Source organism: Cyrtonyx montezumae, unplaced genomic scaffold (genome assembly GCF_038088225.1).
Source record: "Cyrtonyx montezumae isolate F1298 unplaced genomic scaffold, pur_monq_1.0 scaffold_4, whole genome shotgun sequence".
Lineage (NCBI taxonomy): Eukaryota > Metazoa > Chordata > Aves > Galliformes > Odontophoridae > Cyrtonyx > Cyrtonyx montezumae.
The window spans coordinates 11,758,295-11,783,389 of NW_027072045.1; the positions used below are offsets into that span (position 1 = coordinate 11,758,295).

The 25,095-nt window shown below is 56.9% G+C and overlaps 1 protein-coding gene across 1 annotated transcript; it reads right to left on the reverse strand.

Moving 5' to 3' along the window:
- Positions 1 to 5,570: 5,570 nt before the first annotated feature.
- Positions 5,571 to 25,095, reverse strand: TRIM8 (tripartite motif containing 8). The gene is made up of 7 exons (XM_065746840.1): positions 24,947 to 25,095; positions 23,898 to 24,546; positions 8,752 to 8,847; positions 8,397 to 8,630; positions 7,872 to 7,903; positions 7,455 to 7,570; positions 5,571 to 7,185 (listed from the first exon to the last, which is right to left on the reverse strand). The coding sequence occupies exons 2-7, from the start codon at positions 24,465 to 24,467 to the stop codon at positions 6,578 to 6,580; spliced, it is 1,656 nt and encodes a 551-aa protein (XP_065602912.1). The 5' UTR covers positions 24,468 to 24,546; positions 24,947 to 25,095; the 3' UTR covers positions 5,571 to 6,577.

A 25,095-nucleotide genomic window follows, 5' to 3' on the forward strand; every position in this document is an offset into this window, starting at 1 on the left:
TGCCGAAGCATGTCACTTGGCACCTCTCCTCTGCCCCATAGGAGCAAAGGAAAGGTCCCCTGGGGGCAAAAGAGAGCTCTCCTGGCCCGCAGGGTGGCAGAGCTAGGTGCTGCCCCACTCCCTGCTATTTCTTTAGGCTCCCATCAGTTGTACTTGGAATCATGCGTAAAATACTGTAAATTTACTCACGCTCTAGTTTGGAAGGAAAAATTGCCTTACTGAACTCAGGATCCAGAAGAGTTTGCTGGCTCATTCCTTATGCTTGCACACATCCTGGTTTCTTGGTCCTGCTCCAGCCAGAGCTTCACCTGTCATCTGGTAGATGAATGTGGTCTACCTGGGAGGATGGAGATGGGGGGTTACAATGACTGAAGTAAATCATATTGCAGCAATGGCCATAGATGCTCTCTGTGTTGTAAGCTCTGTGTATTGACCTGGTGGAAATGTAAAAGAACTGCCATTCCGCCCCTGGGCAGCACCCGGCGTAGGACCACCTCTGGAGCTGGGAAAAGAAATGCTGCCCCTCTGCCTGCCGACCCGTTTGCTTCATGCTAATATCCTGGGGAGGCTTTGTCCTTCCAACTCTCCGCTTTGCCCTCTTTGAAGTAAGATCCGAGGAAAGCAAACCATCTCATTGGTATGGGTGGAGCTCTGCCACGCATTGCATCGATTCATAGATTTTTAAAGCCAGAAGGGACCATTATGTTCCTCTCTCCTGACCTCCCGCATAACACAGCCCATTAAATTCCACCCAGCGAGGCTCACTGCAAGCTCCATGCCTTTGCTTGAATGAGAGCCCCTCTGCCAGGCAGGCACGGCGTGATTTAAGACTCTGAGTGATGGCCAAACCCAGCTCAGGCACGAGGAGTCTGTCGCAGGGGTTAATTCCCTTCCTGGGGGGAGGCTGTCGTGCTTCACTTTCACATCGTTAAATCTGGTTGTACCTTTGTGATAGATTAAAGACGCCTCTCCTGCCCATTGGTGTTCTCTGGAGGGGAAAGATGATGGAGAAGTGAAATTCTCCAAGGGCACAGCAGGAAATGGGGCTCTGGTGCTTGCAGTGGGGACTCGTGCCCAAAGCCCACTTCCCCCATTGGCATCGAGGGGGAATTTCTCTCCTTACCTTCGCCTCGTTCCCCACACCCCAGTTCTGCCCCTTGTGTGTTGAAGGCGTTTTCCTCCATCGGAACTGTACCTGATCAGCAGATGCTGTTAGCTGACAGCAGTGGGGTGAGGTCTGTCCTGCACAGCCGGCGCTCATCACTGCTCTGCCACCACGGTCCTGCTCTGCCCGGGCCCTCACAAGCTCTTTCTTTTATGTTCCCTTTTTGAATTCCACCAAGAAGGGGTACTTGCAATATCTGCTCATGTTGGTATTCGGTGTATGTTTAGATGTCTTTGTCAAAAAAGAATAAATAATTAAAATTTAGTAGAAATACAAATGGTGTCTCAGGGTGATCCTTTCCATCCCACAGGCTTTGTTTTCCCAGTGTCTGTCTGAATGTCCGTCCATCCATCCATCCATCCATCCATCCATCCATCCATCCATCCATCCATCCATCCATCTCTCTGCCTGTCTGTCTGTCTGCTCTTGCTGTCTGTCCCTCTATCTGTCTGTCCACCCTCTGTGCATCCATCTGTCCGTGCAGTGCCTCCTCTGCTTTCCCTCCATCTCACCAGAGGAACAAGGCAGCTGCCGGTGCCAGAACCAGTCAGATTTTGGAAGAAGGCTTTTTCCGTTGGATTTTTGTTTGTCCAAAACTATTGTAGCAGCGAGGAAGTGAGGACGGTGCACTTGGAGAGCAGCATATTGTCTCCAAAGTCATTTTGTAGGTTAAAAAAAGTGTGTGTGTCATGGAACCCGCTCCCCGCTGATCTGGCAAGAAAATTAACAGGGAAAAAGCAAAGCAGAGAACAGTTTGGTTTTGGTTCAGTGTGACCGAGTTCAGAGGGAGTTTTGAGAGGGAAGCGAGTTCCGGTTCTGCTTCTTTCCAACCGATGTGATGCACTGCGCCAGGACGGCCCCATAGCGGGGAGCTGCTGGGGCCAGACCCGAAGGCAGGCTGCGGGACAGCTCAGCTCTGGGGTGTGCCATGGGGCACGGGGTCCCTGCACCCGGGGCACAATGGGAATGCCACCCCATGGGGTGCTGCATGCAGGGGGGGCTGCCCCGCAGAGCCCTGTGCCGCTGAATGGGGCATTGAGCAGCACAGCTGGTGTGGGGGGGCAAGGGGGCCGCAGTTGCTCCTGACACTTTTGCCTCTGAATGTGGTGATAAACTCCCTTTCCCGATTAGCGTTGATCCCTCTGCCTCCAAAACAGTTGGCCCTAATGAACATACGGCCCAACAGCTGTAAGCGGTTATACATATGCATGGATATATATATTTATCCCCCCCCAAGCCCATCCATATATACTGGAGATCACAGCTGTTGCTATTCTTCCTTGCAATGCAGATCAGACGCTCTCTCTCTTTGGAGTCTTACTTGACCTATTTTGCAGGCGCAAGATTTTTTGTGATGATGATTTCCCCAGTTGGTGCTTTTGATTCCGCCTGAAACATCTTGATTGAAGGCAAACAATGGCAGCTCCGGCAGCCGGCAGCGCCCCGCACCCACACGCCGCCCCGGCAGCCTCCACACAGCAGCTGGGGACATGGGGACATGGGGACATGGGGACAAGGGGACATGGACATGGGGACATGGGGACATGGGACAGGACAAGGAGACAGCCAGGATGCAGGGACGCGGGATGGGACAAGGGCACATGGAGGACACTGGGCATGTAGAGACATGGGATAGGACAAGGGGATGTTGGGGACAGGGATGCAGGGGATGTGAGATGGGACAAGGGGACATTCTCCAGCAGCCATTCTCTCCTATCACAGCTCCTGTGCTGCCCCTTCCTTGTGCCCATCAGGCCCCCACATCTATGTCCCCATCCCCTGCCACCTTCCAGATGTCACTTGCTCAACCCCCGACCCCTTCCCACCCACCAGCTTCAAATCCTGCAAGCCAAGATGGCTTCCCTTGGTGTGGAGATGGGGCCCCACGGTGACCTCCTTGGTGTGGAGGTGGGGACCCACGGTGACCTCCTTGGCGTGGAGGTGGGGACCCATGGTGCTGAGGCTGAGGACTGTACATCCCTCATTGCAGCGATGCTCTGAATTCCCCACAGATGACGGGGACCCTCAAAGCCCCTTCCTCAGGACCTGGCCATTACTCTTCTCAGTGTGGGCTTTGGAGTCCAGCAGGAGCTTCCCATAGCCCTGTGCCTCCCCTTGGCCACCCCCCAGAGAAGGGCCCCGTGGTGGCCATATCCCGGCACGGGGGAGTGCCCGGCCAGGAGAGCACAAAGCCATTATTTGTTTGGCTTTTCCGTTGGAAGCGCGTCCTTCATCCCTGTTTCTACAGCAACCGGGAAGTTCCCATCCCAGCCCAGATGGAGGGCATGAGGCAGATGAGGGGGACGGGGCGGGGGAAGGCAGAAAAAGGGTTCTGAGGGCAGAAGGAGAACTGCGTGGCCCCAGTGTGGGCATGGTGAATGGGGAATGGCCCCAGAACTGCACTGCTCTTAGAAAACCCGGCAAGCCGACAGCACTTTATCTTCCACAGCGCGTCTCTTCATTTATTCATCATGAGATAATACCCAAATCTGGCTAATTAATATTCCTGCATATTTTCCAAGGGCTGACGAGGTATCTTAAAACATCTCCCCGAGATGGGCTTTCATATTTATAAGGTTGATGCGCAAACTTAAATTGATGGCGTCTAAATATACCCCTCATGTTTAAGCATGGGGCCACGTTCCCAGGGGGGTCCTGGGGCTATGGGGGGTCCTCAGCTCAAAAAGGCTACTGGATGCCACACTGCAGCACGGTGGCACCTGTCCTTCCATGGGGATGAGGGGTTTCCATCTGATGGCATTGAGTGTTGCACCTGGGCTGGGTCTGGGGCCCCCATCCCACTGGGTTATGGGTGCCAGAGTAGGGTTGTGCTGAAATCCGTTTCAAGGTTAAGAAAAAGGAGTTGGTGGAAGCTCAGTTTGCATTCAGTCTCATTATGCTGATTGTCATTTAGGTGTATGCAAATGGCGGAGGTCCTCCACATGGGGACCCATTGGCACAGTGGAGCCATAACTGGGTATGTCCCTAAAGCACCCGTTCTGGAGGAAGCCTGGGTGGGGACCTGGCCCCATTGATGCCACAGCCCCAAAGCTGCACCCTTCCTGAGGCTGAGCTGGAAATTGATGCGCCAACACAGCAGACGAGGGACAACCCAAGCGTCGGTGCCACCTCTCCCCTCGCCACCCCACCAGATGCGTGCCTGGCCCCAGCTGTTCCCCATCAGCCTCCCCAGGGCCCCGTGATCCTTTTTCTACCCGGCCCCATGTCCTTCATCAGACACCAATTTGGTCCAGCCCAGCTGCTCATTTTTCTTTCCGCTGTGTGACATGTTTTCACCCGGCTCCCAATCCATCTCCTTCCATTCACAACTCAAGCTGTTTATGGACGGACCCTGCTCACCCCCTCCTCCTCTTCCCCTCATATGGAGCCATTCACCAGCAGAACCCCACAGCACCCGGCTTACCCCCAGTCCCACTGCCACTGCGATGCCACCACATCCCCATGTGCCATCAAGCATCTCCGGAGCTGGAATCTGTCGGTGTCCAGGGGCTGGCACTGTGGCTCAGTGCTGGCTTTGAGGCTTCAATGAGGCATGGGGACAGGTGGGGACATGTCCCAGAGCCCCGTCTATAGGCAACAGGTGCCTTAATGCCCACAGCTGTGCAGAGGAGGAGCATGAGGACAGCTGGGAGAGTAAAGAAAAAAAGAGCAGAGAAACCCAATCCCGAAGAGAATGACAAATCCCTGAATGCCTCCAGAAAGTCCCATTTTTCCCTGGATAGGCCCCTTCGACTTCCATTCCCTTCCATAGGCCCCACTGGCCTCTACTTCCTTCTGTTGGCCCCATTGGCTTCCATTCTCCTCTATTCCCCAATTTTCCCCTGGATTGGCCTCATTGGCCTCCATTCCCCTCTGTTGGCCTCACTGTCCTCCATTCCCTTCTACTGTCCTAATTTTCCCCTGGATTGGGCCCATTGACCTCTGTCCCCCTCTGTTGGCCTCCATTCCCCTTTGTTGGCTTCCATTCCCCTCTATCGCCCCAGTTTTCCCCTGGATTGGTCCCACTGTCCTCCATTCCCCTGGATGTGCAGCTCAGCCCTGCACGGCGTAATTTCCTCATCCTTCCTGCAGGGCTGGGGCTGTGCCGTGCCCAATCCTGCCACAGGCAGGGTCCCCATCCTCATCCCTGTGCCACAATGGGGATTGTTCCGGAGGCCGCGGGCAGGACCCGGCCCTGCGCCTGACTCACATCCTCATGGGCTGGGAGTGCCACTCCTCCAGCGTTCCCCTGGGAGATGAACCCAGGGAGGTGACCCAACGGCCCTACAGGGCACCATGGGTTCTGGGCTGGCTTGGGGGGCTCTCATCCCCACCCCAGTGCTGCTCCTCCCCGGAACCCAGAGCCCCCGCACGGGGCAGAGCGCAGCAGAGCGAGGCAGTTGCACTAAGTGATCACATTTATTTGAATATTTGTGTGTGTGTGTGTGTGTGCGTGTGTGTGTGTGTTCTAAAATTGGTTACAGAATAAATACCTGTGCCTTATAGCAGGAAGTCCACTTTTTTTTTATACAAAGTGCTTGTTACAGGAAGTTGCATCAGCGATACGCGGGGGGGGGGGGGGAGGATTGCGTTTTGACAACGCTTCCCCTCCTGAAAACTAGAACAGTTTTTTGTTGGTTTTTTTTTTTTTTGTAATTTTTTTCTTCTTTTAATTATTATTATTCATTCGTGGTGTTGGTTTTTTTTTTTTAAGTTTCTTTTCCCTTTTTTTTTTTTTTTTTTTTTTGTGCATTAAATTTCCTGCCATTGTGTATTTACAAATCTCTGAAAGAAGAAGGAGGAGGGGAAAGGGGGGGGGAGGGGGGAACAAACCAAACCAAAACCAACCAACGCCGAAATGCGTGAGAGGTGGTGGCCTTTAACGCAAAAAAATATCAGCCTTTAAAAAAAAATAGAAGTAACAAACCCCAAATCTACACGGATCATTTCATACTGAATCAATGATAGATTTTTTTTTCTTTCTTTCTTTTAAAAAGGGAAAAAGAAGGGGTTGGGAAAAGGGGGGGGGGGGGAAGCGAACCAAACCAAAAGGATAACTGAGAGAAGTGGGAGCAGAGAAGGTGCCATTGTCCCTTCGGAGGTGTCCGCAGCGACCGAGGGCAACGTGCCCAACGGAGATCCCCATCCACCGCTTCTCCGTAATTCCCCCCTCATCTTTTCCAGCAAGGGGCAGGAGGGACGTTCCGAAATTAAATTAAGAAGAATTGAAAGGAAATAAGCATTATTATTTCATTTCAAAATGAAAATATAAAGGAGATGAGAGACGGACCCTCCCCAAAATCCTGGAGGGGCACGAGGCGGAAGGACGCTGGGTTTGATTCGAAAGAAAAGAAAACCAACCAAAAGCCCAAACGAAGCACAGCTCCTCTCTCCGACACGTCGCCCGCCGGGTTAACTGGTGACGTAGTGTTTGGCCGAGGGCTGGCCGTACACCCTATAGAAATCCTGCCGGCCGTGCTGCTGGGACGCGTCAATCCAATCCCGCACGGCAAGTCCCGGCAGCGACTGGGGCACAGTGGGTGCGGGCGGCAGCGGGTGCGAGTACTCCTGCGAGGAGACTGTCCAGGGGAAGTGCCCCGAGCGCGGGTAGGGCTGGTGCCCGCTGTGGTTGGACACCGAGGAACAGTAACAGTTGTCCACCGAGCAGACGAGGATTTTGCGCCCGCCGTACTGCGAGAGCACGGACTGCTGAGATGACGTGGTGTTGGGGTAGTGAGATGGGTTGAAGACGGAGCCCGAGTGCACCGGCTGCGGGCCGCTGGGAAGTCCTACGATGTGCTGCGTGGAGCTACAAGGCACCATGGCTTGTGCGGACTGCCCCTCGCCGGCCGACGCGCCCTGGCTCATGTACTGGCTGGTCACAGTCCCGGACGATGGCTCGAGGAAGCTGCCCTCGGGGAAGGCGGTGGAGTGCTTACGCTTCTCCGCGCCGGAGTTGCTGACGGTGCAGGGGTACATAGGGATGCTCTGCAGGAAAGGGACGGGGGTGCTCAGGGGACCTGCGGGGAGAAGAGGAGAGCGGGACCGTGTCAGGCTGCCATCCCAATGGCTCTGGACCTGCAGGCAAAGTGAGGCATCATCCCAGCATGCATCCAGGCCACAAGCCACAGAGTGCCTTCACAGCATGTTCACGTCCTAATCCGGACCACAGAGGGTCCCTGGAGCCTGACTGTCCACCCCACCTTCTCGCACTGGGACCTCCAGGATGCCCAGTGCTGGATGCGGGCGGCAGCCAAGCCCTGTTCCCCAGTGCTCCCACCTCACTCACCTTCCAGCAGCTTCCTGAGCTGCTTCTCCTTCTTGGCGATCTCGTTCAGGAAGAGCTTGGAGTTGAGGTGGCCAATTTTGGGTGGGGGCAGGCTGCCACCAGTACAGTTCTGGGTTCTGTTGGGACAGTGGCAGAGGAGAGGTGAGGGACAAAATGCAAGCAAGGATGGGTCCACCTTCCCTCCCACGGGCTCCTTTCCCCACCCCCTCTGGAGCTGAATTCCTTCCCCAGGAGCTGCTCCCATCCATTACTCCCAGGCTCTTCCCCAGAGAAGCTCCAGCACTGCCTGTCCAGCTCACTCTGGACATGGAGGGGGAAATAGAGGCCCTACAGCATCTCCAGACCTTCCCTGCCTCTGTAGGTCATGCTGCTGCACCCACAACAGCCCCCTTCTCCCAATCCGCTCACTGCACTCACCTGTCCATTAGGATTTTCACAGACTTGGTGTTCTAGGAAGGAAAGAAGAAGCCCTGGTCAGTGAGGACAGTCCTCATCCCAGCATCCACCTCCCTGTTGGTGTCACTTTCTGCGTCCCCTCAGGAGGGAAGACAGTGCCCAGGTGCCTGTGGCCAGGGCAGGAGGAAGCCTCCAGATCCCATGGATGCAGGATGGGCTGGCCCCACAGCGCTTCTGGATCTCCCCACGCTCCTAGTGGACAACCCAGAGCCAGCAGAAGACCAGGAGGTGGTAGAGCCACCTGGTCCTTGGGCATCCTGCCACCCTCCCCATCTTGGAGAGCCAAAAATTTGGAAGGGCCCAGGAGGGACACTGCGTTTCAAACCTGTTTGTCCTCTGTTGACACCAATCCCGCTGGGCACCACTGAACCCACTAGAGATGTTGGCTGCTCCACACCAGTGTCCCCAACCCCTCACCAAGAGCCAGGCCTTCCCACCACCAAACCCGGCCTGTGGCCACCTCCCGCCCCTGCAGAGGGCTCTCACCTTCATGAAATTGATATCCTCAGTTTTGTCAAACATGACCTGGACAGAGCTGAGGAGCTTCTTGGCCTCCTGCATGCGCTCGTTGAGGTGCAGGACCTGGGCCGCGTTCTCATTGCAGAACTTGGCCTGGGCCTTGTCCAGGATCTCCATGGTCTTCCGCAAGTCTTCATCCAAGATCTGGTGCATCTTCTCATACTGCAGGCGCACCTCGTCCTTCAGCTGGCTCACCTTTTCCTGGGGGATGGCAGCAGGGTCAGCCCCTTGGCAGCCCAAAACCTCTGTGACACTGCAGGACACCCAGATCCTTCCCTGCCCTACTGCCTAGCCCAGTCCCACAGCGTGCTGGCCCCATTACCTCCACCAGCCGCTTGTCAGACTCCAGCTTGTAGAGCTGCTCCTCAATGTCCTGCTCCCGCTCCTCTAGGCGGTCCTGCTGCTTCATCAGCATCTTCTGCATGGGAAGAAGAGAGGAGAAGCCATCAGAGCTGAGCTCTGGGATCATCTCAGAGCAGAGCTGAGCTCACCCTGGGATACCTGCATTGAGCCCTAAGGCCTGAGGGCCTCTATTTGCGTCCCCCAGATAAAGGCAGCCCCATCAATACCATTTCACCACCTTGTTTGCTCTCAGCCAAGCCCTGTGGGGAACACACGGAAGGATTCATCTCCCACTATGGAAGTACCACTTGGATGCCCATCACCCACCCCAGTAGCTGCCGTGAGCCCTTCCCATCCCTCCTGCACACCCCATGCCACGCCACATCCTTTCTCTCATCCCCGCCGCTGTGACAAGCCTCACAGCCAGTGTCAGAGTAATCAGGAGGGACAGAGAGAGGAGGCACCAAGCTGCATTCCCCCAGGGCTGGGCCCCAGCGAGCACCAAAGAACTGGGACAGAATGCCACCGGGGTGAACCCCGGCCCCATGAAGGATCCTGACCCCCAGCACAGAGGGGCTGGGTGGTGGGGGTGAGATGGGCAGGAAGCGGCAGCAAGGATAAGTTTCGAGGGGATTATTGTTATTATAAACCGCCACTCAGGGATTTATAATCAAGTAATTAATTCCTGGACGAGGTAGGAGGGGGAGGGCGGCAGAAGCGCTGCCGGGATTAATTGCGTTGTGGGGAAAGGCTGTCACCTCCAGCTCCGCTCCGAGCAGGAACTGGAAGCCTTCTCCATCCTGTTGTTTTCCTTACAGGCTGGGGCACCTCCACCCCGGCCACATGGCACAGCCATCGCCCCAGAAGCTCCCACTGCTAGTAATAATGAGGAGCTAAAAAACCCCGTCCTCCTGCTCACAGCTGCGTGCCACAGTGCCTATGTGTGCACCCACACTGCGCAGACGGACGCATGGATGCCCACATGGGGACACCACCAGCCCCGGGATGTGATGAATGATGGACCAAGCAGCACTGGGTGTGCACTGTCAGCTCCATCCCACGCGTGCCTGGGACTGGGAGGTCCTCAACCACTATCACAGAATCCCAACTGGGACACACGGGTATGAACGGCCCTTCTGGCACTAAGGGGAGAAATCTCATAGTCTCTGCAGCGCAGGCCGAATTCCTTCAGTATTTTGAAAAGGAAAATATATCCCTTTCCCTTCCATCCCCTCCCAAATCTGGTATTTCTGAAGTCATGAACTCCTCCTCCTCCTCCTCCAGGATCAGAATTTCTCAGGGTAATTTCTCATATTTCATGCATGACCTTGGTGCTGGGATGGCTGCAGCTCTCTCTGTGCACATTCTCCCCACATGAGCCCTTCCCAGGCTCTGAGCAGCTCCAATTCACCTTCCGAGGCACAGAGATGCTGGCATGGAAGGTGCCAGGGGCCCTCCGGCTGTGGGTTTTGGAGGAGTCCCTCATATCCCAGAAGGACTGGCCCTCCCCAAACCCAAATCTGTCATCTCCAACCACAGTTATAAATGGAGTCCCCCAGCAAGGAGGAATATTGTATTTCAGTGTTGACAGATGTGAACTAATGTGACAAATTAATTAATGTATTCATTTGTGGTCAGGCTGTTCCACCCCAATCCAACGGGTTCCAAGTGAGGCAGTGCTGGCCACTGGATGCCAGCCTGTTCTGATGGAATTACATGCCATCTTGCCCCTTTTCTCGTGAAAAAAACCAGCAGAAACAGCTGAGACCCAAAAGCAGAACCAACAAAAGCGCAGCGAGAAATTAAGGCTGGGGCAGGGCTGGTGCCACAGTGACAGCTCCTATGATGCAGGGTCACTGCACGGCTCCAGACCCCAACCAGGGCTGTAAGGAGTACTTCTGAAGGCCCCAAATTTGTGGAGGTTGGGGTGTGGGAGGGAGCAGGAGCCCTGCAGCTGGCTGGGGCCATGCACACTGCTCCCTGCTCCGTCCCCCTGCCACCGAGGAGCAGCCACCGCCTGAATGGGGACATTGTGCACCGCCACCGGAAGGAGGGGATGGAGGGAGCGGGGCAGGACGGGTGAGGAGGAGGAGGAGGAGGAAGAAGGTGGGATGGGAGCGGAGGAGGACAGATGCTTTTCTCGGGAATGGCTCCAGCCACCTGCAGCAGAGCACAGGACCTGCATCAAGGGCACCCATTGAGAAGGATCCCAGCACGGAGCTCCGCGGGGCTGGAGCTGGGCCTGAGGTCGCGCTGCTGAATGCTAATGTGCAAAAAGGCAGTGGCAGGGAGGGACACACCGACACAGCCCCCCGGCCTCAGACCCAACGACTGACTTTCTAAGAGAAACCCACACACAGAGCTATTCTGGTCCAGCTTGAAGATGTTCCCCAGCACTGCAGCACCATGGGCAGAGCCCATATGTCCCCCAAATAGAGGAGATCCCTCAAACCCAGCACAGGGCAGAGGGAGCCCCCCAGATCTGAGAACCCCACAGAGCCCAGGGGTTTCATGCTGACCAGCCGGGCACACGCAGCTCCTGCGAAGCCCTGCAGCTCTGTCAGGAGCTGACTGCCTTACAGAGACAGGAAGGAAATGTTTGCTGCTGGGGTTTCACCATGCACACGCTTACAGTAAGAGGGGCAGGGAGGCTCAGGATGGAGCGCCAGGTCCCCCCCACTGCCTTGAGTGTGAGGTTTTGCTTTTCCTGCCCTGCTCCCCATGCAGAACTGGGGCTGCTTGATCTCTGGTAGGGCAGAGGAGCTGCCTGGAATATTTGGAGCTGAGCACCTGAGAGCCCTTTGCCCACACCAAGCAATCCCATCCCACCTCCTTGCAAGGCACTGAGCACTCCGGGAGGAGAACCCACAGGGCAGAACCCCAGTTCCAATCTCCTGTAACCACCCCAGCACCCCAAGCCCCATCCCCACCACCCACTCCAGCAGGAACTGCAACCAGGTGCTACTCCAGCCATAGCCTGCAGATCTGGGGACATGCTGGTGCCCATGGCCCTGGGGCTGAGCCCATCCTGCAGGATGCTCTTCCCCCTGTTTACAGCTGCAACAAGGAAAAGCTCATGAGCACTGGGAAACCAGGATGCCTTGCAGAACAGAGGCCAGCAGCAGGATACCAGGGGCCGGGAAGTGGGGACCTATTCTCGTTCCAGCAGCGACCTTCAGAAGGACCTTGAGGCCGCCCATTCACCTCCCCAGCTCCTGCTTCCTCCTGCTACAGGGATTATTTGGGGCTCTGCCTTCTGTCCGGCCACACCAGCAGGGAGCCAGGTGACACCTCCCTGGTGTCAGGGGGTGGGGACAGCCCAGCTCCTGGCCACGCAGCGCAGCTCCCAGCTCCTGCTTCCACTCCTTTAGCCCCTGGCTTCCTCCAAGCATGATGCCCAGGAAGGCTGTTGCTGTTTTCCTGCAGCAGCATCCTCCGGGATGAAAGTTTCTACCAGTTCAGATGGGGCCCTAACCTTCTTTTCTCCCTCTTGAGTCTCCTGTTTCATAGAGGCAGCCGCAACAGGAGGTTGTAACTCAGCCATATCACAAAGCCCTGCCCCCCACACCAGCCCTCTGTCATGCCGCTGCGCTGTATCATCCATGAGTTGTTCCTTCCATAATCCCCATGAAGAAACCAGCAGGCTTTGGCAGCACCCCCAGTCCTGCCTCCATCCGCTGCAGTCCCGCTCACCCCCAGTGCATCCCAACACCCTCCAGGCCGCCACGTGCTGCAGCCCAGCGCTGTCCCAGGCTGTCCTGGTGTGATGCCTTTGCCTTCCAATGCAACCATCCCATGCAGACCCACTCCCATCGCCCGGCAGCCAGCCTACCCCCATCTGCAGCCCCTGTACAATTGAGAAACCCGCGCTCCCTCTTCCAAATAAACATCTCAGATTCAAGATCCAGCTGGCCTGTGTGATCTCAGAGCGTTCTCCCTGCAGGGCTGAAATGCAGCCAGCCTCTCCCTCCCTCCTGCCGAAGGCTGAGCTGCCTCTCCCCTGCCCAAAGACCTCTGCTTGATGTGAACATGCAAGGTCCGAGCCCTCAGCCACAGCTCCCAGTCCTCCTCTTGCCCCACGGCCTGGCAAGGTGGGCAGGGGCTGACCCTGCTCCCCAGGACCAAGCAAGGACTTGGACCCAGACCGAGGGCTCCCAGGTGCCACCTGCAGTGCTACCCATGTGTCTGGTGGCTGCCACGTCCCAGCTGCAGGGATGACCCTCAGTGAGAAGAAAGCAACCGATGGCCATGTCCCGCCATCATCCATTAGTGTGGAGGTGACAACCTATGGCCACGTGCCCTGCCACTGCCCACTTTGGGGTCCTGGAACCGAGGGGCCCTGCTGTGCCCATGGCAGAGCTCCTTTCTGGGACCGGGGCAGCACAACCAAGGGATCCTCACTTCTATTCCAAGGCAGTGACTTTTTTCCTCCTAACAGATGCAGTTAAACTTCCAACTGCTCAAGGCTATTCTAATTTGTCCTGGTAAGTTAAATCAACACCAGCAAGGGCAGAACAGGTTTACATGCACCTTGGTTACTGGCTTGCACCAACCAGAGCACAGCTACGTTTCTCCAGGCAGCCTTTTTTTTTTCTAATAAAGATAAGAGGGCACTTATTTCTTTTGTGCACCTCCGACTGAGAAACAGAGCCTGAAAGTGACATGGGACTCCAAGTCAAGGTGACTCACGCACCGATGGGCCGCGTCCGGAGAGCTCTGCAAAAATGCAGATCAACTAACAGGATTTACAAAACCTGTTAGGGGCTTAGAGGCTGCTTAGTGCTCCAAGGTGCCAACGGGGGAGCGTAGGGGTGGACTGGGTGTATGGCGGTGGCCATCTCAACGGCGGAGTCAAGGAGGAGGACTCCATTTCTCCTGGAAACGATGGATCCAAACAGGCACCTCTGCAGCACCCCAGTGCTGGGCTCTGTGGGCATGGAGCCCTCCATTGCCACCTCGCAGGGAAGCCGCTGGGTTTTCTCCCCCGCCCTGTCTTCACGAGGCGGTGGCTGTTGAGAATCTGAGCGCCCGGATTCTAATCTTTATGAATCCCGTAGTCAGAGCGTGCTGAACAGCAGCCCAGCAACACCAGATGTTCAAACAAAGCTGCCAACCGACAGCTGTCTGCAGCTTGCAGCGTGTTTTTACTTTAAAATGCAAAATGATACCAATCTATATTAAAAGAGAGACATTCGGAGCCGGGCGATAGCAGCTGAAGCCGCGGATATTGCTCTTTCACGCAGGGTGTGGCAGCAGGAGGAAATATCTCAGAAACTACTGCTTAGTCGCCCTCCCAGCCCCCCAAATCCTGGCCCCTTTCCTAATGGGAAAGAGCCTCACATTACCGCCTGAGTGCCGTGAATGTACCAGTGCGTGTCCAAACAAGCCAGCAGAAAGAAAAATGCGGCGTGAACAAACACCGACTAACGAAGGGTGCCAGAACGAATCCAGAGCCGCACCTGGCTGCGAGCACAGCGGGGACGGGGACGGGGCAGCACCGAGTGCACGCGATGGAGACCTGCAAGGGATGGAGGGACCAGCCCCAGCCCCGCCTGCCCTTGTGCCCTGCCATCATCCCAGCCCAGGGAGCGAAGTGAGGGACGGATGGACTGAACGCAAAGGCTGCAGCCATGGGGGTTTGGAGGTGGAAAGGCCTGGGCACGACACAGCCCTCGTGGCTCACAGGGATGGAGCAAAGAGGGCTCAGCCAAACGTGACTGTCCCATCTCCCCGCCAGCCGCGCTCACAGGAAATCCACGGGATCAGTCCCAGCGCCGCCTCATTGTGCTCCGAGCAGCGGCAGCATGAATGAATCACGCTCCTCGACGTGACACCCAGCTCCCAGCAACGTCCTCGGGATCAAAATATTTACATTGCAAATGAGTAAGAATAGGACCGAATCCCCTCCCTGCCGCGGCGACACAGAAGGGCAGAGCTGCGGGCTGGCGGAGCTGAGAAGCGAAGAATGGTTTGAGTTGGAAGGGACCCGTAAAGGCCATCCAGTCCCACTCCTCTGCAGCGAACAGGGACACCTACAGCTCCATCAGGGGCTCAGACCCTGTCCAGCCTGACCCTGGGTGTCTCCAGGGTGGGGGCAGCCACCACCCCTCTGGGCACTCTGTGCCGGTGTCTCACTGCCCTTACTGTAAAAAACTGACCCTTGTATCCGAGCCGGAGCTGGAGGCAGGGACCTGGTCCCTGCAGCACAGCAACGCCAGACCTGTGGGAACCACACATCCCACGACCCTATGCTCCCTTTGGGGAGCACGTTGGGACCTGCAGTTCCCACCCAGCCGGCAGCTGAGCCCCGTGTGCTCGCGACACAACTGCAACCAAAGAGATGCATGGAGCCCTGGGGCACCCCAAGGAGAGGAGAGCCCCCGGCTCCCGCAGCACACAGCCCACTCCCCAGCTCCCTGCGCTGTTCCACCCCCCGGCGCAGTGCGGTGTCAGCAGGCATTACTTCACAGCACCAGGCTTCCTGGCGGGGAGTGGGAGGAAGGGGAAGAGGAGCCCAGGGCAAAGGCAGCCAGCACCTCCAGCTCCCGGCGTGCAGGGCAGCACGGCCCCTTCTCCTTTCATTGCCCTTGAGTTTGAGAAGGAATAGAAACATCCTACTTCTGAGCCCGAGCATGGCGAAGGATTGCACACCCCTTGAAGGACGCGCAGGAGAAAGGAGCAGGAGTTTATTGCAAGCCGCTCTTGCAAATAAATGAATTCAACCTCCTTCACTGCGGTGGGTCACTGCCCACCACAGGAAGGTGACCCCAAAACCAGCGCCTCAAAACGTGACCGTGTGTCCCGACTGCCCTTCACTGCCCACGTGCATCTGGCCTTGGTTAATAAACAAAAACAAGTAAAGCCAACAGATCCAAGGCTAAGTCACTAGCCACCAGCACTCCCCAAATTCCTCTCTCCAATCCTATCCTCAGAACCAAGTGCCTTCACAATGCAGCACCCACAGCACCACAGCCTCACCACGCAGCCTTGCCATCCCCTTCCCTGCAGCCCCAAGTCCACCCTAGCACCTAACAGCCCTGCACACCAGCCTCACACTGGCTTGCTTTTGTCTTCCCCACATGCCCACCTCACGGGGACAAGGGATGGGGTGCCACAGGAGACCTGCTTGATGTTGGGGCATTGCTGGTGAGAGGGTCTGGATGCTGCCCCCACTGTGCTCCTTCAACATGCTGACTGCTGCTCCTGGGAGGATGCCTGTCATTGGTTTTTAATCTCGCCTGATTACGGGCCAGCCTCTGACATTATCGATCTCTGGCCCCTGAGGTGTCATCTATCTTCCAGACTTGATGGGAGATGAGAGCCCAGCAGCTCGGACCTGGCCAGCTCCATCCTTCCCAGGAGCAAGGAGCTGCTCTGCTCCCCAGTAGTGCAGCCAGCCTGCATGAGCCATGCGTAAAGCTCAGCCTCCAACCCCAACAGGAAGGATTTTGCTGGCTGCCCTCTCACTATGCAAGCACTACAGAACTGAGCAAAGCACAGCAGCCCTGAGGAGATCTGAGGGCAGATGGACCTGGCATTTGATCTGCCGACTCAAAGCCTGGCTCCTCGTGTCCCCAGCACTTTATCAAGCCTGGCAGCCCAAGGTGCCTCCAGCGCCCATCGCTTCCCTCTTTCACTTTCATTATCCTCTTTTAAAGGGGATGCAGTGGAGCACAAAGGTTAAGGGATGTGCTGGAACCACGCAGGACAGGCAGTGCACAGGGTGCAGCCAGAGGAGCCATTTCCAGCTGGGGCCACGCTGCCATTTTCTAGAGCGGTAGGTCCAGCCCCAAGAGCTCGTGCCCACCAGAAAACCCATGTGCTGCTTGGGGCGTGTGACAGCTTCTCCTTACCCGCACACCACAGCTCGGGTCCACAACCCATGGGCTCCCCACTACCCCCAGGACCGCCAGCTCCCAGTCCCAGCTCCAGGAGAAGCACAACACTTTCCTCAAATTCCCATGCTGTGACGACACATGACTGTGGGCAGCGTGAAGGCTGTCTGCTCAGATGCTCCTCATTGTTCTCTCCAGCAAAGCTCAGCCTTGAGTTTTGGGAAGGAGGAATGTTTCCCAAGGAAGCTCCAGCTTGAACATGTAGATGACAGTTTTGCTTTTGCTTGTCACCTTGGTGTTATTTATGAGATGACTGCAAAAGCACCTCAATAAACAGCGATCAGTGCTGCATGTGCTGACAGATACCAGGAGCCACAAGCAGACCTCAGGGAGGACCAAAAAGCAGAAGCATCAGGGTGGGGACAGCCCACAGGGTCCCTGCCCAGCAAGGTCCTGGGGGCTATATATGTGCTTAGGGCTGTGAGCAGGAACAACTTCCATCATACCAAAGGCCTACAAAAACCTGGGCTCATGGACTGGACATAGTTTTGCCTGTTGGACTCTCGGCCTTGACAGATGATGGGCTTGGAGAGGAGTGGCCTTTGCAGGACGCACAGGGCATCACCTCCAGTCCCCTGTCTGGATGCCCCAGCAAGCCAAGACAGGAGCAGAACACAACCCCAAAAGGTGTCCCCAATCCATCCAAGGGCAGATCCTGCCCCTACACCACACCAAGCCTCGCTCTGATGGACACCCAGTGATACACTGCAGGAGAGCTGCAGCAATCCCCCTCAAATCCAGCCACCCCCACCGTCATGGGGCCTGACAGCATCAAGGGAAGGGGGAGCAGCCCCCTCCCCAAAGGGACATCACGGGGCTGTGGTCCTCACGGCATGTTTCTTTCATTCCATCCACCTGAGAGCCATGCACGGAGGGGCTTCTGCTGGCAGAGCTGGGTGTACCAGGACAGAGAACAAAGGGAGGCACCCACACCCCCATCCCTTTGTCTGAACGCAGAGGGAGTTTCACCTGCAGGGAAAGCCTGCTCCCACCCAACAGCTGGTGGATACAGGCAGGGAAAGGGATGCAGCCCCCTCCAGCAGGAGGGCACGGAGCCCAAGGATGTGGAAGCATACATGGGAGAGCCCCTCCAGCCACAACCCCCCCCCCCCCACACACACACATCCAGGAGCAAAAACCCAGAAGTCCTTAGCACTGCCACAAAAATAGCCACCCACCCCCCAGCATGATCGGTACTGGTCTGCGTGTGGCCCAGCACCAAAGCCCAGAGCCCAGCTCCAGGATGGGGAATGACAGTGGGGCCGCAGGGGTCAAGGGTTTGGAGCCACACAATAACCATCTGAGCTGTTGTACGGCAGGGAAACTGCTCCCCCTTCACTGGGATATGGAGCTCCAGCACTGGGATGGAGCTCCCAGGTCACCCAGCAGGAGAGCAGGACCGGGGGATGCAGTGCAATGGGGAGGAGGGAGAGGGGCAGCCCAGCACCGCGTCCTGCAGCCGGCTGGCCTGACAGCGTGTGCTCGTATTTCAGAGAGACACAGCCATCCGGAACGTCACTCCCTGCCAACTGCCTCATCTGGAGCCATCCGCAGCTCGCTTGTTTGCAACCCGCGCCGGAGCCGGCCCCCCCAGAGCAGGCACAGAGCAGGGAGCTGAGACAGGAGAGGTATAGGGAGAGAGAAAGCACGGAGAGGGGGAGAAAAGTCAGAGGAATTAAATGACTTAGTGCTAATTTATGTATTTTCTGGCAGTTGTGGTGCACTGGTCCAGCAAACGGAGCATTTAGAGAGCAGGGTATGCAGAAGCCATGGCTCCAGAACAGCAGGGCGCTGCTCTAAGACAGAGACTTTGCTCCTGTCACCACCACAGGCACATCACAAGGCAGAGAGCAGGCAGGCACGGTCCCCTGGTGAGAAGGGGCCAGAGCTGCCCTTATCAGGAAGGATCCAGCACTGGGAACCTCTTCCCGGAGTTCATCTGGAGGACAGATGTAACATCTCTCGCGTGCATCCAGCATCTCGTGCTTGCAAACAACCACCCATCCCTCCGTGCTTAGGAGCAGGCATCTCCTCCCATTCCCAAGCACGGTGCCTTCAGCCCCCCTGGGCAGAGAAGAGCTGGGTACCCTTACCACACCACCTCCTGTGGATGAAGGGAATGGGAGGACATCCCTTGCCCGTGTCCCACACACCCACAGCTCCCCGTAACATCTGCTCCATCCTCTCCACCAGCAAACGGAGCTTCACTTGGGTACCACACCACACAAACCCAAGCTCTGGCTCCACCAAGCCGCGTCCTTCCTGCAACAAGGCAGCACCTCCTGAGCCTGCAGGCTGCCGATGAACGTGGCAACTTGACAAAGTCACCAGCCACAGCTGCAGATCCGCAGCACTTCAGTTTTTCCCCCCAAGAAAAAAAGCAAGGCCAGACCAGATTCTGCCCCAGAGCCTGCGTGGCAAAGCAGCATCTAGCTCCAAGTGTTTATTTATAAGTCTGTACGTACATGTACATTTGAATTCTGACAGAATTAATTCTGGCATCCAGCTAATTCAAAGCATTCCTCCCCCATCACACTACTGTTGCAGGCCAGCCCAGCACAGAAGCTGATTATAAAATACTGCACTAGCCAGGCATTTCTGCAAAGCCCTGTGCTATTGAGCATTCAGTCTTCCCTTGCTTGGCTATTTCATTGTTTCGGTGTCGATCCCTCCTCTCTTGCCCTGTGTTTCCTGGTTACTTTTGTCCCTGCTCTGGAAGCACTGCTGCTCTCAGCCCCATTTCAGTGTCAGATTTAAAAACAAAACAACAAAAAACCAAAAACATGAAATTGAAGAGAAAGAAAGGAAAATTACCGCTGCACACCAAGATTTCCGGAAAACAGGTAACCAGCAAAAAAAAAGCAAAAATACAGCAGTGTGCAGGCAGAGCTGGGGACTGAAGCCTGCTGCCTTCCTGCAGAGGCAGCGGAGAAATCCCTGTGTGGTCACACGCTGTCCCCTCAAACAGAGCGCAGAGAGGTCAGGGCAGCCGGCGATGTAAGGGCCTCTTTATTCTTGGGCAGTTGCACGGATCTGATCGCTTGTGCCCTTTGTGAGCCATGGAAATCTGCCTCCTCCTCCCGTCCCCTGGAGCTCTGCCCTGCTCAGGAAGGGGCAGGGGCCTGTCAGCGTGGGGTCCTGGGCACCACCGCAGCTCTGGGGATGGCTCATGGTCAGAGCCTTGCCACAGCCAAGAGAGGGGAAGAGGAGATCCCCCGTGTTCCCTGGCTCTCAGGAGGCTGAGAAACAGGAAGAACCATAGAATCATTCAGGTTGGAAAAGACCTCTGATATCACCGAGTTCAACAGCCACCAAGCCAAAACCCCCAGTACCACATCTCCAGCCCTTTGCCCAGGGCTCAAGCCCTTCAGAGGACCCCATCTTTCCCCCTCCCACCCTGCTCCTCACCAGCACCCCTCAACCCAGCACCTTCCACCGCTGGAAGAAAGCATCCTCCTGCACGGCCCCTCCTCCTCCTCTTCCACCTCCTTCCTCCCACCGCAGGCACTGGGTGCCCACATCCCCCACCTCCGCTGTCACTTCTCGGGTGACTCTGCGCAGACGACTTGTGGCTGCAGGTCTAAAGCAAGCAACTGCTGAGGACTCGATGGGCCACAGGCAATGGAAATGCTCAAGCTCAGCAGGAAAAGGCCCTGCACCCAGACCCCAGGAGGGACAAGCGCTGGTTCCAGCTCAAAGGCTGCAGGGACTACCACACGGGACCGGGTATGTTCAGAGAGCTCTGGGAACGCCTGCCAGGCATGGGCCCACAGCACTCAATTCACGCCCGAGAACTCGGGTCCTTGCACTCACGATGCCTCCGTGGGCCGCATGCCACGCTCCTCATAAACAATTCATCTGGAAAATAAGTGAGCCCGTAAAAATTCACCCCATTGCAAGTCACCAAACCTGTTCTGGAGTAAATCGACCTACAGCAGCTTGAGCCTGCGGCAGGGCCGACCCCACAGCTCTGGCAACAGGGCTCATCGGGTGCCACCCCCACAGCCATGGCACAGGGGGGAGCATGGGGATGGGACAAGGGACACGTGCAGTGCCAGGTGCCTCTGGGGTCAGAGCCAGACACCACCAAGAGCTGGCTGCCAAACTTCCCGCAGGTCACGGCGCGTCTGCCTCTTCATTCAGACATGCTGGGGTTTTCAGAAGGCAGCAGGATTTTCTCCCCACTTCCCACACAGTGCAGGAAGCAAGGCCGGGGGGAAGCTGTCCCCAAGCCTTGAAGCAGCACTAAAGCAGGAGCAGAACCCCCAGGTAACCCCTACCACTGCCAGCACCTCCAGCAACCGTGCAACCAACCACATCCCGCACAACGATGGGACAAACGCGGCGGTACCAGCAGCTGTTTGGTAGAGCCCCTTCCACACATCCCTGTGCTCCTGTCCTGGTATTGGGTGAACAGAAATACTTCAGGAGCATCCTCCTCCGACTGGGGGAACTTCCTGATCTCAGCCCAGGAGTAGGTCCCCCCATGCCCTGCTTTGGGAGGTAAACGGCTCCGGCAGCAAAGATGGAGGGAAAAAATATTTGTTTCGCTTGAGACCTCGACACAAACACCACGTCAAGAAGCACAAAAAGAGGGTGGGTTGTCAGCGTGGTGGGTTTTTTTTCCTCTTTAAGCACTACAAAAACAGGAAACAAAGGAGAAAACATCTCGTGGGGGGGGGGGGGAAGGAGAGGTAAGCGCTGATACGCCCACAAAAGCAAGATTAACCACATATTTTATTTACTGCTTGCTTTACGCTTGCACCTTAGGGGTCACCCAACTGTGAGCCAGGGCTCTGCAGGTTCACGACGCTGAATGCCGTGCAAGCTCAGGAAGCACTGGGTCTGCTCCCCAAGGAGCTCCGAGCCCCCATCTGCCTGGCACAAAGCCCCCCGAGTTGGGCTGTGGGGAACAATGACAGCAGAGGGCACTGCAGCCTCCAGGCCCCGGGACCGCCTCCGCTACTGGGTCGATCCCATGCCCGTAACTCATGTGCCAGACACCGGGGGAGGGGGGGGGGAGAAGGATGCTCTGAGCCTCCAAACTTTGACTCACTTCTCAGTTACGAGTTTCCCAGAGGCACTCATGGAACAAATCTCTCAGGGTCACTTGCTGGTGATGCTCCAGGAGCGCATCCCCCGGCACAGGGCCAGCCAGGAATGCCATACCCCACACTGGCGTGCAGGCAGCCATGGCTGCTGAGCGCACACGGGACAGGGACATGCACGTGGCCCAGTTTGGGGCTGACATTGCCACACACTTGGTTTATGAGGACAGGGAGCCGTAGCAGGGAACCTGCTGCTGCCCCATTCCTCAGCCTGGGGCTGAGCACCCAATGGTGAGAAGAGACAAGCTGATCACTGCAGGAATGGGAAATGAAGATAACACAGTGACAGGTTCTAAGGGATTTGGCCAAGGTCACACCGTAAGTCTGCAGCTCTACTATACAAACCCTTCCCTACCTGGCCATACATCCTCCAATTTCACAGCAGGGCCAAAATTTGGCCTTACTTTGCGCCAGGTTGTTTGGAATGCCAGCATCCAGCCCTAACGACGGCACAGCAACAGGAAAACGCAGAGCGGGGATCGATGAGATCAAAGCGTCCTGGAAAAGGACCTGGAAAAACACTTTGGATCCCTGTCCCTGCCCGCCGGGGTGGATCCCCCACCCTGCCAGAGGGAGACCAAAACCATTCCCTATAAATAGAAGCAGAACAGCCCTTCTCTGACAGCCTGCCTGGGTCCTTCCCCTCCCAGTGCGTGTGGCACCTCCACGGAGGTCTCTGGTTTTCCCCCAAAAAACCTGGAGAGGAAAATAACCTTCCTGTGAGCTCAAGCTGGGAGCCGCCTCCCCACCCCCCCACAGGCCTGGCCATCCAATTGGAAAGTAATTATACTGCAATTTTTATTTATGACTCCTCTTTTTTTTTTATTGCTAAATGGTGACTCATTTTGGCAACATTAAAATACACAGGAAATCATCCCCATTTTACAGTAATCACCATTCAATTCATTGTTAAATATTTATTTCGGCCGAGTGACGGGGCCCTCCAGAAGGGTTGGGGTGGGGGGGGGATGGGGGGCACCGGGCCGTCACCAGGGCTGTGTGATGCCCCTCGGGGTGTGGAGTCATGGTGAAAGCCACTGCCAGATGGCCCAGCCACAGGCACAGCCGACTCACTTTCCCCAAACCCGAGGCCTCACGCTGCCGGAGGGACCCAGGGGCAGGCCCCTGCCGCCCTTTATCCTGATTAGAAAAAAAGCACTGTTTGGCCAAAACCCAACCCAGAACCCCCCGGAGCAAGAAGCCACATCTCTGCTGAATGTCTAACACCAAGCTCATCCGGTGCTGGCCATACAGGAGGAAGGGGAGGATGGTGGGAAGAGCCGGGCTCTGACATCCACCAGCCTTACAATGGCCAGGGCCACATCCCCGTTGCGCGGTGGCTTTGTCATCCCGGGGCCGGCTGCCTGGATCCACATTTCGGGGTTCTTCACCCCCCCTCCCTGCACCACCACCCTCCATAAAATTTTAATGCATTTCACTGAAGGGCTGCCAGCTGACACTGCACCATAGCGGGGCTGAAATCTCCAGCCACCCCCTCCTCAGCACCGGGACCTCCACCCTGCACCAAGGGTCCAGCAGACCCCAGCGGGAGGCCCCGTCCTTGCAATTTGTTCCTCCCCCACCATGCCCTGACGAGCTGTGATCTAACATGTCTGCTCCTGCAGACTTCCTCCTGGCTGCCCCAGTGCCACGGAGGGCACTGGCGAAGTGCTGTAACAACAGGCCGCAGTGCTGGCCAGGAGGACGGCTTTTGGGTAGAAGCTATGCAAACACGAGCCTGCTGGGACAAATATGGCATGCCACAGATCCAGGAGGCAGAGGGAGAATCCCCAGCTGAGACCCACCATGAAGAGGCTCCTTCCCATCCTCTCCAATGGTGGGGAGCCTCCTCGAGCTCTCCCCAGTGGTCTCACAGCACGGCGGGCTCAGGACCGCTACCCAAGCACCTCCTGGGGAGCACGATGGCCAGGCCTCGAGCACAGCGGCCAACTGATGACCATCACGTGCACCCACCCACAGCTCCATGGGCTGGAGACCACCACAACGTCTCATGCAGGGACCACGACCTCGAGCATGGCCAAGACATGCATCCCACCCGCGGATGCTCCGCTGGGTGGAGACCGTCACGACATCTCACGGGCATCGCTGAACACTGGACTCACCCTGATCTCATTGCGCCGGATCTCCACGTCGCAGACCGAGTGTCCCTGGTGGGCCCCGCTGTAGTAGCAGCAAAACTGGCAGACGGCCACCTGCTCGGCCTCGCAGTGGTACAGGCGGTAGGCGTTGTGCTGGGGGCAGCTCCAGGCCCGCACATCGTCCGCCTCCACCAGGAGGTGCCCACGGGCCGTGGAGGGCTGCTGCAGGTGGGTCTGGACGTGGGACTGGCAGCACGGGGCCTCGCACCTCAAGCAGATCTTCTGGGCGGGCAGCGGAGGGCCCCGGCGGCAGAAGACGCAGTGCAAGACGGAGGGAGGCTTCTCCAGGTTGAGCGAGTTGAACTTCTCCACGATGTTGGTGAGCTTCAGGTTCTTCTCCAGGTTGGGTTTCTGGTTGTACGCCTGGTTGCACTCCGGACAGCGCACCAAGCCCGTCTCCTTGGCCCACGCCTCGCCGATGCAGCCCCGGCAGAAGTTGTGCTTGCAGGGGAGCTGGACGGGCTCCACGAAGACGTGCAGGCAGATGGGGCAGATGAGCTCCTCCTCGAAACAGTTCTTCCAGTTCTCGGCCATCGCTGCTGGCGCTCGCTGGCGGCTCTCCCCACCGAACGTCTCAGTTGGGTCTACGGATGGGCAGCGAGGTCGCGTCGCCCTACAATAGGAAGCGTTGGGGTGAACGGCCGGGCCGCCCCTCCGCCCCACGGAGCTCAAAGCCGAGGGCACGAGGAGCAACGGGACAGCACTCGAGGAACCTCAGGCGAGAAAAAGCCACAGAACGGCCTCGGGCAGGGGAGACCCCAGAGAGCGTCCAGCTCCAAGCCCCCGCCGCGGGCGGGTGCCGAGCAGTACACCAGGGAGCAGGACCCGATCCAACCCTGTATCTGCGGCGTTCGGTTAAAAACGCGGCGCAAACAGTTAAAAATAAGGAAAAAAAAAGAAAAGAAAAGCCAACAACGCAGCGATGCGATACCGGAGGATTTACAGCCCGCAGTCCTAACAGCCCCCGCCAGCCATCCGCCGCCTTTCAGCACACAGGGCGAAGCGAAACTTACCGACGGCTGAAAGAAATCCATACAAAATCCAGCGGTGGGCTCCGCAATCCATCTAAAGCTCCGAAATTCAGCGCTCCGGGTTTGATTTTCCGTTCCTCGGGTTCGCCGCCGACATTCAATATTTTAAAGGGACTTCAGCGTCGTCCCAC

Bases quoted from the DNA above. Each gene is read 5' to 3' on its own strand.
- TRIM8 (XM_065746840.1), bottom strand. From the start codon at position 24,467: ATGGCCGAGAACTGGAAGAACTGTTTCGAGGAGGAGCTCATCTGCCCC. The intron at 8,848-23,897 runs GTGAGTCCAGTG...CTTCCCATGCAG, and splicing joins TCCGGCGCAATGAGATCAGG to AAGATGCTGATGAAGCAGCA. The intron at 7,186-7,454 runs GTGAGTGAGGTG...TTCTCCCCGCAG, and splicing joins GCTCAGGAAGCTGCTGGAAG to GTCCCCTGAGCACCCCCGTC.